This window comes from Bicyclus anynana, chromosome 5 (assembly GCF_947172395.1).
Source record: "Bicyclus anynana chromosome 5, ilBicAnyn1.1, whole genome shotgun sequence".
Taxonomy (NCBI): domain Eukaryota; kingdom Metazoa; phylum Arthropoda; class Insecta; order Lepidoptera; family Nymphalidae; genus Bicyclus; species Bicyclus anynana.
Window position 1 is genome coordinate 12,241,970 of NC_069087.1, and position 16,131 is coordinate 12,258,100.

At 37.7% G+C, this 16,131-nt stretch overlaps 1 protein-coding gene across 3 annotated transcripts in view; it reads right to left on the bottom strand.

Moving 5' to 3' along the window:
* The window catches only part of LOC112043737 (ecdysone receptor), a 58,093-nt gene that overhangs the window by 9,010 nt on the left and 32,952 nt on the right, over positions 1-16,131 (bottom strand). Inside the window, exons 2-6 of one of the 3 annotated variants that reach the window (XM_052881711.1) lie at positions 7,199-7,369; positions 3,475-3,767; positions 2,572-2,736; positions 1,411-1,563; positions 376-598 (exon numbers count right to left, since the gene is read on the bottom strand). In XM_052881711.1, coding sequence (XP_052737671.1) covers positions 376-598; positions 1,411-1,563; positions 2,572-2,736; positions 3,475-3,767; positions 7,199-7,369 — 1,005 coding nt within the window. Of the gene's footprint in view, positions 1-375; positions 599-1,410; positions 1,573-2,571; positions 2,752-3,474; positions 3,768-7,198; positions 7,370-16,131 lie in introns of all 3 variants that reach the window. The other 2 variants (XM_052881710.1, XM_052881709.1) reach the window with 2 other exon arrangements.

The following is a 16,131-nucleotide window of genomic DNA, read 5'->3' on the forward strand; positions in this document are numbered from 1 at the left end:
TGTACCTATAGTCAACAATTCCGTATTCAGAGTACGTATTTGAGAGATTTCTTCTGTTAAACTTGCTAATATGGTAAATGGAATGATATTATTATGAAAATTGACTAGGTGTGATATACATATAAAATTGTATAAAATATGTTGGCCTCACACTACACGTACATTACTCATTTTCTCAAAAGATAAACTAAGCAACTGGGCAACTTTTATTTGTCAAGTAAAATACGATGATTTTACCGGGATAACTTTATCATGAAAATGTGGCAGTGGTCTAAACTATGCCCACCAATCCGCACTGGACTGGAGCGGATATGGGAGGCCTGGCCCTGTATAAGGCTTTTCTGGGCCGTTAAAATAGGCTCATGAATGTCTGACCTGAGAAGATGACCACAGCCGTCAGTAGCGCGTAGTGCACGTTGTCCCACGACATGGCGTACATGCACCGGCAGAAGTGCAGCAGGTTCTCGATGACGTAGCCGAAGCCCGCCTTGTTGTAGATCTCGCGCGTGTACGCCTGGTTGTTGGCGAACATCACGCTGTCAGTCGACATGTCGTACCGCCGCGACACGCGCAGCATCATCACCTCGCTCGAACACGCCTGCCAGACAAACATGAACCTTATGAGTATGGATTAATGTTATACTCTACCTACACATTAGCACAGCACTGTGAAGAACTCGAAAATAGAGTCAAATTCAGCGACATAGTACATTGTTATTGTACCTACGTTATATAGATTCGATTGTCACTATATCGTTCCGTATGTGAAAACTTGTCATAGATGCTCCCCGCTCAGCATTTGGAACAACTTGGCTAATTCGTTGTTAAAGATATTTTAAGTAGTAACTTCATTTGTGTAAGATTATACAGAAAAATTAAGTGACGGTACATTTGACGATATACTTTATTATATTGGTATCTAGTATTACTAAAGTACAATATGTATCAACTGTTATGTTGCTATAAAAATTATAAACTTTATATAATATAGACTCTATCTTGTGAAGGGAAAGGGCGTTGTCCCTCGAAAGTGGTTCGACCAGACAGGTACATTTAATGTGTTAATGTCGGCACATATTATACCTTCGCATACGAGTATGGTTCCCTTGAGCTACTATATTTTACCAGCAACGTATTTTATTACTATCCCATTCGTTGCAAATAGTTCTTCATAATTATAACGCTCAGTTTCAGAAAGAGGATTATAAAGGTTGTCGTTTATAGGACTCATGGTATCAGGACAATGTTTAGGGTAATATTAAATTTAAATGTGGTTAATATTCCGGTTAGTCTGTATAGGACACCAGTGTCTGAGCAAAGTGTAGAACGATTAGATTTTAGATTTTTAATTATTAATTGTTTGACAGACAGATAATAGTTTAAAGCTGTGAGATTTGAGAAATGTTTTACCTTTAGAAGTGTGATTTGGTCGGGCTGGGAGATCTTCGCGAACCCTGGCAGGCCTTTGGCGAACTCGACGATCAACTGCACCGTCAGGATTGTCATCTCGGTGATCTGACGGAAGGGCAGGTCGGACGCCTCGCCGATTTCTTCTGTGTCTGCCTGCCAAGTCTACAAATAATACACTTTTTTCAAGATTCAATTGACCTTGAAATATTAAATAGTTTACTATTTTTATTTAAATGTCCCGCCCTCAAACGATCTTGTTGAAATTTTGCGTGAATGATATGTTATTCAAAATTCAATATGATGAATTCTCAAAGATCGATTTTTAAGTACAACAGTAAGACAAGTTAACTGCAATTTCATGTGATTTAAAGTAACGATGCAATCTAAGATGGAAGCGGGCTTACTTTGAACAAATACAAGTTTATATAGATGGTAAACCAGTTATCTTTATGCACCCCCATGATTCGGGTATTAAAATGTAAGGGTATGCAGGAAAGAAGCGAGAATACTTGTTTAAAAAGAACTAAAGCTAGAGTTCTTTTTAACAGTGGTAAGTATGGAGAAGTAATGTCGCCATACTTATGTCTACCGACAAATAACATTGGTTTTTTCCGTGTAAAGAGCATGGTTGTTGTTCTAATTAAAGCCTCACGAGACATAAAAATGCCTCAGGTTTATAGGTCCAGTGCAACACATTGTAAGACATGTTCCTAGCATGTTTCTGCGAAGCGTTTCTATAAGGATGGTTTCCCATTTAACATCAGATGGGCTATCTGTTTGTCAATTAGTATTAATATAAAATGGATTTCCTAAATTGAAGTTATCGGTGGAGTTTGCTAGACAGTCGGATGGAGTAGTGGTTAGTGACCCTGATTACTGCATTCACGGCTATGGGTTCGAAACTCAGAACTGAAAAATATGCGTGTGATGAGCATAGGTGTTTTCCAGTGTCTGGATGTGTTTCGAATCTGCTATCATAATACAGGCTGTACCTACTTTGGGGCTAAGATAGTGATGGGGATAAGATATTTATTAAATTAATTAATTCTGATAAGGTCCAGTACTAAAGAAGGCCCCAGTCCTATCAATAATGCCAATGTAATCTTGATTATTATAGATTTATTTTTTAATATTTATTATTACATATTTAGTATCTCTTACCTGTGTAACCCTTTTGAGATCTTCCTCTGAAGGCTGGTCGTAACCGTCTTGGTACCACACGAGCCTCGCGATTAAGAACTGCTGGTTCGGCGTTAGTGGAGGGATGTTCTTTAGCCTGTTCTGCTCCAGGAGCTTTTCGGATAGGAACCGCGGCACGACTTCGTGCTGCAAACATTCCAGCTTCACGTAGGAAACAACAAACATTAATCATTTGTCGTCGGTGACGTTAGAGAGGTATGTATGATGCATGCACTTCTAAATATATACAAATTATACTTTACAAAAAAAATATGCTCAGCAATTATTGAGAAGTATTTTTGAAGCATCATTCACAAACAAATGGACCGATTTTAATATTTTTTGCGAAAAAATTAACCTTTGGACTTTGTTTTACTGAAATAGGACGAACAAGAAAACTAACTCTTCAAAATATTATACCAAAGTTCTCGCAGACAATGTCGAGGGCAAAAAATTTACAGTGGAATTATTATTTTGTAAACATTTTTGCAACAAAATCTCATTAGTTTTAGTACTTTTGAGTTAGGCACGACTTAATAATCAATTAAACTAAAAATCACAGGATAGTTGTAACTACTATCAAAAACAATGTACTTGGTCTTAATTTTATGCATGCATTGAAGGCAAACTGCCTCATTTATCAAGTAACCTTATGTAACTATGCCCATTGGGATCATGAAGCCCTGGGGCATTAGTTTCCCAACCCAGATTTGGGAAATTAATGGTGTTACCCCTGGAAAAGCACCTTCAACCATCGCGTCGGGCCCAGTCATTGTCAATAACCTTACATTTAGATCGATCTTATAAATCAGACAAATTTTATAATAGGACAGCCGGTTGTTGATCCGGGTAGCTCATGAAAATATAACGATGAAGGCAACTTACAATTCTAGCAGCTTCAGGCGGCGGCGGATCGCACTGCATTATGGGCGGCATGTGATCGTCTACTGTGGTTGTGCTGACTGGCAGTTTGTCCTTCTCCCTTTGCGCCTTCTTCTCTTTCCTCTTGATCGCGCACTGGTTCTCCGGCACCACGCACTCGGGCCTCATGCCGACCGCGAGGCATTTCTTTAACCTGCACTCCTGGCATTTTCTCCGCATGTACATGTCCATTTCGCACGCGTGCCCGAATTTGCATATGTACACCGCATTTTTTGTGACACTCCGTCTGAAGAAACCTGAAATTTTAAACATAATTAGGGACTATTAGCATGGATTGGATTAAAAAAAACAGTAGTGTCTTGTTTTGGCGAGGCGAGAAAGAGGCGTTAGAGCCTCAATAGCCCACTCATCACAGAGAGGTGGTGGTTCGATGCCCGCCCCGTTGGTCTATTGTCGTATACACTCATTATTACTCATACAGTCTTACCCAACAAGTTGGAGGGGTAATGGGAATATTGGTCATATTAACAAAAGATATGTCTATTTGACATATCTTTTGTTAATATGACCAATATTCCCATTACCTTCTTCTTTTAAAAAAAGTGCTTTTATCGTTACAATAGCGCTGATAATGTAGCAGCCAGCCTTTAATATTAGTAATGATTTAAAAGTTAATCTAGGTAATTTAATTACAACATTATCCTATATTTATAGCTTATAGCCAAAATTGGAGATTAGGTTATAATGGTTAGGCAGATTTGAAAGCGTCGAAGTGCCATTTTGGCAAAACAAGACCTGTATCACAATGGAAGCCTTCCTAAACGCCAGCGCCGGCACGAAGTAAATTTTAAAATAGTAAGAGATCCAATTATGGCGCCTCTCCTATTTGTTCCTAATAATATGTAGATACCTATACCAAATTATGAGCGTTAAGTAAGAATGGAACGCAAAGATCTCGACCATACTCTGGGGTGACCAATTGAAAATCAGGCGCAGTACCGTCTACGGTTGAGTATAGGATTATCATTTAGGCGCTCTCTAGGATTTGGCGCCTGGAGCGACTGCTCCGTTCGCCGTATGGACGGGCCAGCTCTGCTAAACGCTATCAATAAACTCATCTGTGAATTCCACATCCTTTAGCTGTTCTGGCGTGATTCATCAAAAAAAAAAGTGCTAGAACAATAGGTATAGCACCTACTATACCTAGACGCACTTTAGACCGAGATAAGATAGCGCAAATTATAAGAAAGGTTGTCTTAAGGGCGGCGGGCATCGACACTAAAGTTACGAGGTGAACGTTTCTTACATCAAACAAACAGAACGCGTAGTTTAGAGGTTAAAAATAAAGATGTATTTAACACGGCCCGCCGTGAACATAATACAACATTTTACCGAATTTCATTACCTTTGCCACTTCTAATGCATTTAAAATTTAAATCGTTCATGAATATTAAACATTTACATGCGAACAATATTTTATTTTTAGGTTAATTTAGGATCTGTCAAATCAATAAGGAGTACAGCTAAATTCGATATACAATTTTTAAAAGTATGTAAATTAATATTTCCCTGGCAATAAAATCTATGCTTGCTAATCTTTGTGTTTTGTTTATGTTGAGAACCACATTTGACGGTCTCCGTGGCGCAGTGGTATGCGCGGTGGATTTACAAGACGGAGGTCCTGGGTTCGATTCCCCGCTGGGTCGATTGAGGTTTTCAGGTCTAGCTGGTGGGAGGCTTCGGCCGTGGCTAGTTACCACCCTACCGACAAAAACGTGCCGCCAAGCGATTTAGCGTTCCGGTACGATGTCGTGTAGAAACCGAAAGGGGTGTGTATTTCATCCTTCTCCTTAAAAGTTAGCTCGCTTCCATCTTAGATTGCATCCACACCTAACATCAGGTGAGATTGTAGTCAAACTTGTAGAATGAAAAATAAAAAAAAAAAATAACAGGCATCGCTCTAAAAGCTAACGTTACTTCTTATCTGTGTTTAGGACATACATTGGAGCCAATATTCCCATTCCCCTCTAACTAGTCGGAAAATACTGTATTAGGACTTAAATAGTAGGTATAAGTAGAAACCTTCCTAAATAAATATCTGCCCACCAATACGTTGTATACCACAAAAAAGTCAAGAGCACATTTATGTAAATGAAAAGGGAAGAATGAAAAAGAACACAAAAGAAACCGATATAGAAAATTCCATACAAAAATGGCCTCATTGTCAACGGGAAATCACAGAGGCAAAAAATTATCAACACGCACCTACCTACTTACTATGTTCAAATACATTTGATAACAATACAGGAAGATCGGATGAATCGGGCGAGTATACGAGTAGACGTGAAGCAGACGGGCTTTGTGACGTTCTGTCTCGCCATACAGTGTGTTAGCCTAACAGCCTTGATAACCGATACAATGCGCCAATTCAACGCTAAATTGGCGCATTCGTGGGCGCGTGGTGGACAAGGGCCTCGGTGATATCGCTAGCGCATAGATTCTCAACTTTATTGTGCCCAACGGAATATTTCTTACCCGAACCTCCTGAAATATTATGCTTAAGCTTAAGAAAGCATTTCAATTCAATTTCAAAGCAATTCCTTATGATATTTCAGAGCGCAATACCAGCAAAATCTCTCTGTTCTCTGCTTATTAGCCTTACTAGAAAACTGCAGCAATCTCTAAATGTATCAGAACAGCTGATATCCAAAGCTGCACTAATATGGTCTACCAAATTTGTCAGGTCAGGGAGAAAACACGAACAGAGATAGGGAGTGTTATCATGTCATAAAGGGACCCTCATAAAATTCCAAAAGCCCACAAGAGAGTTTTATCGCCCACTTTGAGAACCTATGGTTTAGCGTATGCAAACACGTGGTGCTTGTAGTAAAGTTTACGCCAATTGTGCTGATGAAACTGCAGTTGTTTTGTAACATTTGTCGTTGCCAAACGATCGCTACACAGGAAATGTATGTTAAAGTAGTTTTTCCTTTGGGTTTAATACGATTATAACTGTAGTGATAAGTTTCGTAACTATCTTTATTATATGTTATCAAACAAGCTAAAATCAAAATATTTGTTTAGACACACAAACATACAGTCAAATAACATATTCCCCCTCCGGTCGGGTCGGTTATTAAACTATGAGGATGTCCAAAATATTACAAATGACAATAGACAATGCTTGGCAGTGATGATGCGAAATGAAAACGATGCCTTCCTAGACTACTTACTTAAGTTTACGAGAATCATAATATAGTTAGTCCAGTTTTGGAAGTTCGTTTGGTTTTGGAAGTAGTGGTAAAGGGTACAGACAAAAAATCAACTGAAGACAGCGTTGGTGCGTAACTGGAGGAACGTTCTAAACCTTAGCATAAATACAAACAAACGCGCTTGGTGTATTCTTACCACTAAATCCAAATGGACTGTAATATGTTAAATAGATACACTACAAGAGGAGAAGAAAACCAAAGAAGATGTGTAAAAGGAGTTAGTGATAAGTTAGTGATAAGTTGACAAAAGTGAATGGAAAAGATGACATAAGTATGGTGCTGTCTTGAATGGAATAAGGATAAAGAGATGATGTTAATTAGATATACTATAGCTTGGCAAGTTCGTTGATGACACTCCCATGATATGCGGGCGACGGGGGGAAAGACTGGCGGGTATGAAGTCGGGCGTGTTACGAACGAATTTGCCAAGCTACAGTATGGATATGCGTGTTTACCTTTACATCCTTCACATGTGAGCGCATTATAATGGTATCCGGAGGCTCTGTCGCCGCAGACGAGACATAGCTCCTCCTGCTGCCGCGGCGCCGGGCCTTTCTTCTGCCGTCGGGCCTCGCCGTCTGTGCTGCAGCCATTCACGCTTGACGCTGGCGACAGCTCCTCGCGACCTGGAATAGAGGGGAAACGACTGTTAGTGCTATTGTATTAAGGAAAATGTTCGCCAGTAAAAGGCCTGACGACATAAACATATCAACAGGTGCTGGTTGCAGAACCGTAGAAGAAACTATAAAAGGCCCATGTCTATCTGTCTGGACATCCATGAGCAGATGATAATGATGCTGATGAGGGAATAGACAAGTGTGCGCACACATTTGTGCACTCATCTGGTGCGCTTTAATAAGATTGGTAGTCGTTAGTATGGTTGGCCAGATATACTTCAGTATAATATGAGAAACTAGTGCTTATTATGTAGGTAGAGTAAGTATTTTGTCGCGTAAAACATATAGAAAAACGTAGATTGTTTTATAAAAACTCTTCATATAAATCGTTATCAGGCAAAAGAAAGTGTTTCTAGATGTCTGGTGTTGTGAGATTTTGTTGTTGTTTTTGTAACATAAAGTGACTAGTGGAATAACAAGGTTTATTTATTTACAGGTTACTTAACATGATAAACTAAGGCTCATTAGGAAGGTAGAGTAAGTACAATATTTGCCGCGTAAAACATACAGAAAAACGTCGTAAAAAGTTTTATAAAAACTCTTCATATAAATCGTTATCAGGCAATAGAAAGTGTTTCTAGATGTCTGGTGTTGCGAGAATTTGCTGTTGTTTTTGTAACATAAAGTGGAATAACAAGTTTTATTTATTTACAGGTTACTCCCTTAAATTTAATGTTTACAACACATCAACAACAGGTTTTAATTTTAATGCAACTGCGCAATAAACGAAACTCGGTGTCCAGTGGTGGCCCAGCGAACGCTGTGTTGAAAACATCTAAAATCGGACGCTATAAAATTTGCATACATTTCATGAACCATTTACAGAGTAGGCGGGCGGGTGGAAATCTTTATTTTCTACTTTAATAATAATATGTTAAAGTAGAAAATAAAGACCGACCGACCGACTTCACGGCGGCTAATCTCATGGTGAGATTAACCATGTACCTACGCAGGTATTATAGTGCACAAATGCAGGCAAGCACAGGTGCACTCTCTCTTCCCTCACTCTCGAAATCAGGCGCAAGACCGACGGCTTTACGTGCTCTCCGAGGCACGGGGGTGTACTAACACCGCCAACTTCCCAACTCCAGGCTGCTATTAATAAAGAGATTTTGTACATTATTGTTAATGCAACGTTCCTTTTACGAGATGTTAATGACAGCCTCCGTGGCGCAGTGGTATGCACGGTGGATTTACAAGACGGAGGTCCTGGGTTCGATCCCCAGCTGGGCCGATTGAGGTTTTCTTAATTGATTCAGGTCTGGGTGGTGGGAGGCTTCGGTCGTGGCTAGTTACCACCCTACCGACAAAGACGTACCGCCAAGCGACTTAGCGTTCCGGTACGATGTCGTGTAGAAACCGAAAGGAGTGTGGATTTTCATCCTCCTCCTAACAAGTTAGCCCGCTTCCATCTTAGACTGCATCATCACTTACCATCAGGTGAGATTGTAGTCAAGGGCTTACTTGTAAAAAAAAAAAATGTTTTGTGTGAGTGAGATACGACTTGTATGTGTATAAGTGATTTTCGGTGGTAGTTTGGATGCTTCCTGCCCAAACAAAAGGTGGCTAGAGTCACTGTCCGCATACAAATGAGATTTGCCACCAGTTTTGTATTCAACTTGCACGTAGGTACGTATGCGATGCGCAGTGGAAAATAATTCGGCAATTGGAAATTAATTCGGCAGTCGGAACTCCTTAAAAGTTGAAACATTAATCGAACTTTTCTTTTACTAACCTTCCTCCGATAGGATTCCTCTAAGTAGACCAATATAGCTAAGATTATGAGAATAATAGTCGATCGATGGTTGATTAAGTAACCTTATCTAATGAAATAAAGACGCTACTAGAATGTTTGAAACAAAATCTGAAATAATTAAATATTAATTGGTAGATAGCGAAGAATATCCAGTCAATTGAATTATGAAAATTTTAGATGATTTACACCCTATCATCTTAAATTACCCTCGTACAAGATATAGAAGATGTCTTTTTTTTTTCCTTCTACAAGTTAGCCCTTGACTACAATCTCAACTGATGGTAAGTGATAATGCAATTTAAGATGGAAGAGGGCTAACTTGTTAGGAGGAGGATGAAAATCCACACCCCTTTCGGTTTCTACACGGCATCGGTACGGTAGTGGAAACTATCCACTGCCGAAGCGAGACCTGGAGCAATCGGCCCAGCCGATGATCGAACTCAGGACCCTTGTAAATCCACCGCGCATACCACTGCGCCACGGAGGCCGTCAAATGTCTTTTAATATACATGTTGATTTAAAGTACCTGTGGCGTGTATAAAGAGCGGTATGTTTTTGTATTTAAAAATATACATTGTAAACTAAACCTAAACATACGTGCCTCTACTAATCAATATTTAAAATAAGGCTCAACCAATAATAGCATAACATTAATAACGTCGAAAGAGCAAGCAGAAAACGAAAAAAAAAAAACAGCCAAATCGCCGCCAGATTTGTGAGTTTCACGTAAAGCGAAACAACCGACCCGTGCAAGGTTGTTTAGCCTCTCTCTAGCAATTAATTTTTATATTATACCTACATTTTATTATGGCCATTAACCAGAGTTGACGCGGGTCGGTGGCCTTTAGCTCGTTGCGTAACCGGCCGAAATGACTCCCGCCAAAAAACTAGCCCCACGTGAGATGTCAGATCGCCGGTATCACGGGCCATCAATGATGTTATACTATTTTAGATATATCACTAGCGCGCCAAAACTGAGGCGAACAAAGGTGGCTACTTCATTGTCTTAGTTTAATTTAGTCGCATAGTAAACAACGAAAGTTATTTATACAAATATCAATTAATCAATATTCGTTTATGTCAAATAGGCTTTCGAAACGTCAGGTAATAATATTATACTTAAGATAATGGTGATAATAATTAGTCGAAAACTTAAAATTAAAGTTACAAGGGTTTCAAATGCGCCTTGGTCCGAGAAGAGCCCACAACCAACTCAGCCAGGTTTTTCCTTTTTTAGTTTATCACCAATTAACAATAGGTGTATATGTAGCCTGTCATGTAATACTTTTAACTTTCAAGCAATTTTGTCGTTTACATAATCATCAACACTATAATACGACTTTTCTATAATAATACCTAAATATTGTCTACAATGTCGAGTTGTGTAAAAACTTTTAATGTAAGTAAACATAAAATTGTGCATGTGGAAAATTCGGGTCACTATTTTTAGATCATCATTAACACTTTAATACGACTTTTCTATAATAATACCTAAATATTGTCTACAATGTCGATTTGTGTCAAATCTATTAATCTAAGTAAACACAAAATTGTGCATGTGTGCGCTCAGTGAAAAATTCGTGTCACTATTGAGGTGATTTATTTAGGCACGTAAAATATCTAGTATGAAACATCGTTGGGGGCCATAGTACAAACATCAATAAACTAGCAGAAGCCGCGCGTTTCACCCGCGTAGGTCACGTAATCACGTTCTTGTGGTAATACGTGGATAGAATATAAAAGGTTACTCGTTAAAGATGCTGCATTCCATTGGTGTAGGAATTTTCAAAATCAGTTCAGTAGACCCAGATATTACAACCCCCTACAACCTCATAGGTTTGTGCTGTAGGCGAGTACCTACTTTAACGCATTGACTGAAAGAATATATTGCGATGATTTATAAGGCAGTTTATAAATTTATGTTCATAATAATTTACTGCTTACCTACCCTACTATAAAACTGTATAGTCCACGGTGACAAAAGAACTGTTTTATGAGCGAACCAGCTGAATTAATTTCCGTGAACACACAATATTCCTCGAATATATATTATTTTATAACAGAATTCATCAATCAATTCGTTAATCCAATTCATATGGGTACCTACTAAAAAAACGTACTCATTTAGGACGTTTATTTGCACTTTTATAGATTTACTAGCTGACGCCGCGCGGTTTCACCCGCGTGGTTCCTTCGTGGTCAGGAATATGGGGGTATTATATAGCCTATAGCTTTCCTCAATAAATGGGCTATCTAACACTGATAGAATTTTTCAAATCGTACCAGTAGTTCCTGAGATTAGCGCGTTCGATCAAACAAACAAACAAACTCTTCAGGTTTATAATATTAGTATAGATAACTGAGGCTACTCGTATACATATATCTGTTAATCCAATTCATATGGGTACCTACTAAAAAACGTACTCATTCAGGACCTTTATTTGCATTTTTATAGATTTATACAAATATTAAGTTTTGTTTTTGTGTGAAATAGTTACATTATCTTGGTTTAATTGGATATTGACTTTCATGAGACCATGAGATTAACGATAATAACCCATTCGTAGCGAAAAGGTAAACAAGATAAACATCAATCACAAGGTTTCGTGTCGTGGCAACAATTTATATACAAAAACATTGAGATTTCATTTTATATAAGTGAAAATTAATGTTATTGTTATAACTGATACAGAGTTTATCAAACAGTACACAGAATGTTAGCAATCGGCATATTATTTAAAAAATATATATAATTTATGTTATGAATTAATGTGCTTAACTTTACTAAGTATGTAGATAACTAAGTAGACTCTAATTAAGTCAAATATTAAAGACAATGTAATAATTTATTCTACAAAATCACAGAATACATACAGCACTTGAACTAGTGTTGTGGTCAAAATCACACAAAAGACAAACCGCTTAAAATAGCGCTCTTATATCTGTGGCCACAAGCACAGCACAGAAAAGCTTTTAAGCTAGCGCTCTTATATCTATGGTCAAAATCAAAGGATAGATAAACCGCTTAAACTAGCGCTCTTATTTTTTGGTCAAAATCACAGAACAGATAAAGCACATAAACTAGCGCTCTTATGTTTGTGGACAAAATTACAGAACAGACAAAGCACATACTCGCGTTGTGGTCAAAATCACAGAAAAGATAAAACGCTTAAACTAGAGCTCTTATATCTATAGCCAAAACCACAGCACAGAAAAGTTTTTAAGCCAGCGCTCTTATATCTATGGTCAAAATCAAAGGATAGATAAACCGCTTAAACTAGCGGAAACTCTTATTTTTTGGTCAAATCCACAGAACAGATAAAGCACATAAACTAGCGGTGTGTTCAAGACCACGGAATAGATATACCGCTTAAGCTAGTGCTCTTATATCTGTCGTCAAAATCATAACACAGAAAAAGTGCTTAAGCTAGCGCTCATAAAACTTTGGTCAAAATCACAGGATAGATAAAGCGCTCTTGAGTCTGTGTTCAAAACCACAGAATAGATAAAGCGTTTAAGCGATTGTGGTCAAAACGATGTCAAAAGAATGGTGTTATAACTTTAGTGGGTTATGAATATGATGACGCAATGCTCATCGCGGTGAAAGTGTCCGAGATGGCTAGAACTGGTCCGGCCCATTGGACGCGACTTTGGTAGACTGTGACAAGTTTTAACGACACCTTTGATTACGAATTCTTGTATAGCGCTTTATGAGCTAATAGGAATGTTGTTTGAATACGTAACACATTTATAAGAAGCGTCACTCAATAAGAACGCTGATGTTAACGTGCAAAGCTGGTGTTTCGTGAAGGTAAATGATTGCCACCGCAGTAGTACAATTTTGTAATGATGTTTTTAAAACAAACGCTACAGCACTGGAGGCACGTAGCGAAGTTGCAATGCTCAGCGCTCTTTTTTGTGACACCTACGATTTAAATTTTAAATTAGGTGAATTAAAAAATCTATAATAATAATTACTTATTTTTTATTATTATAGGTATATTAAGTATTTTTAGGTTACAAAATTTTGGTCATAAAACAACAATTTTTAAAATAAGTAATTATAATTCGGTTACATTACAATAATATTGATATTTAAGTGAGTTATGATTTAGGTAGGTAAAATGACCTATTAAGTATACGCAGATTAAGCTTAAATTTAATTTTATGATTTGTAAACGAATCATAAAAGTGTACCTACCTAGATAAAAATACATTCTGCAATAATAAATGATTCAACGAAAAGCAATTAATGTCATAAAATAAATAGAGCCAACAATCAAATCGGTGTTCATGAAAAAGAAAGCCAATCAAAAGTTGAATGCACGGATGACCGAGTCAGTGTGTTATGTTGTTACGTCTCAGCTGTTCTGGCGCGGGCGCATAGAAGGTCTAGTTCGTGAGAGTTCGGCGACCGTCGTGCGCGTTCGGCTGTGCAAGCGGGAAGGCGTGCGCCGTGCGAGCGAGAGGGTGTGCGAGCGACAAGTGGGGCGCGAGCGACGACCGGGGGCAGCGTGCGGCCTTGACTCTTACGTGCCCCTCCCCCCGCGCGCCCGCCACAGCGCTCGCCGCGCCGCCACATTATTTATGATAGCATCTGAGCTCGGAGCAAGCTCGCGATTCTCTACAAGCTAATAATAACTCGTTTTTCCTCTCACGCGATGTGACTTTTACACTTCTTTTGGATTTGTACTCCGAAGCGATACCAAACTTGGTATTGAACTATGTGAACAGGCGGAATTACTTGTAATCAAATTGCTGGTTATTCGAAGTTAGTTTCACTAACATTATATACTTAGTATTGGATTCTCACCGTGTACTGAGTTAATACTAGCTCTGACCACTTAGAATAAATACGCTTTGCAAAAGACCAGGAAAATAATACCAATTAGTAAGAAGTAGTTAAATACCACCTAGCTGAGAAGAAGTAACAGCACAACTAACATAACTATTTCGTTTAGAAACTTCTATCCAAACATTCAATTTGACTGTTTCAAATTCTCGATCTTATTTAAAGACTTGCTATATCTGATATCCGTCTCTATGTTTGTCCCATTTTTTGGATAGTCATTGACATTAATTTAGTCAATTAAATAAAATAGTCTAGTGATCAATAGGATGCCAGCTAGAAAAAATATCACTAAACAAGTTACAAGTTAAAAAGCTATAAAACGGTAGCGCAATTAATTAACTACAATTTATGGTGTCATCTAGTTGTCACATTAACGTCTGATGAAATTCAGTACTGTAATGAAATGTTTATAAACAACACCTGTTCCAAATTTCATTCAGTTACACAAAATCAACAGGAATTAGGAGCAGATATTTTAGTCTCAAAACGCAATGATACTACGCGATGAGACTAAACTTCCAGATATATTATCTCACGGAAATGAATGACTTAATTTATTAATGTTAGAAATACGAATGAATGAATGCGTGAGAAAATTAACACTAATTCTAGAAGTAGATACCAAAATAAAACGGCACATTGAATAATTTAAGAGTCGTTAACAACTAAATTGCAATTACATCCGTACCAAGGTTGATATGAATTAAGTAAATTTGGTTTCATTTTTTTTGTAATAATAAATTACATTAGTAATATTTGATTTAGCGTGCTAAAGAAATACAAAACAAGAGGTATGTATGGTAGTATTGAAAATGGTGAGAAATCAAGGTTTACATCAATCATCTTTCTGATATATCATTCTTTTAGGCACTGTTCTTTAGCGAGATGAACTACCAGTAAAATTAACGAATTATAAAAAAAATAACTCAATCAGTTACTGAGTAGCAAACACTTTAACCAGAATCTCATTATCATAAAAACCATATACCAACACAGATTACTTTTATTCTGTATTATACCTATACATATAAATGAATATTTCTCAATTTACCTTGTTAGGCATTATAAGGTTTTCCTCTTAGCAACATAAATTATCTTCATATACAAATCCATAGCAACCTACAAATTTGCAGAAGACTTGCAAATTCGATTGATTGAACAATACCTACAAACTTTCACTGTGACCTCAGAAACCGGCGACGCAATCACTCTGCAGGCGTACCGCGTAAGCGACTACTAGTCAGTGAAAGTTGCCCAAACTTAGGTATTGCACAAGCCTATGGTACACACACCTCATTGAAATTCGGGTGCGGCGAAAGTAAGCACACTCGTAGCAACACGCCTTTTATATTAATCAGCTACCAACCAATTCATATATTGTGATGTTTTTTAAAGTAATAATATAAAATAAGAGAAAATACTGAAAACTGATTTAATATACCGATTTATATTATGTTGCTGAGGAGTTCCTCAGGGAAGATCTTTATCTCCGAAAATGTTGATTACATCGAAAAAAGACTAACAAGGCGAGTTTGATAATAAAATAGAAAGTACAATGAAAGCATCAAGTGAAATGAGCAGTAAAATTCGATGCTGGAATAATCGAGGAATTAATTAGACGAATGATGCAAAAAAAGTGACGCATAAAAAAAGATGTACACGTGATCGATGCATCGGTCGGGCGGAGATCGGATCACAATATTACTTTCTACAATACTTTCTAGCAAGAGATGTGGGCCGGAGCCGCAACTAGAGCGATCGGTTTCTCCACGCGCCGGGAAAATTGGATTGAAATAGAAATCGCATGCGGTGAAAATCGCCATTTTCACGTCACACGCTATATCGTGGAAATTTCGATTAGCTATTACATTTTTAATGTGTGTAATTTTTAACACTACTTTGTATAAAGATATTCTTAAAACTAAAGCTCTTAATTTGATTACACTTCGGATAGGATATTTTTAATTTTAGTTTTACACTATTTCACGCATAAAAGACTAAAGACTGACTCAAATATAAAAAATAAATCAATAGACTAATAGATACCAGTAATAAATAGAGCTAGGTTAAACGATATGTACCAAAACAAATTAAGCAAAAAGA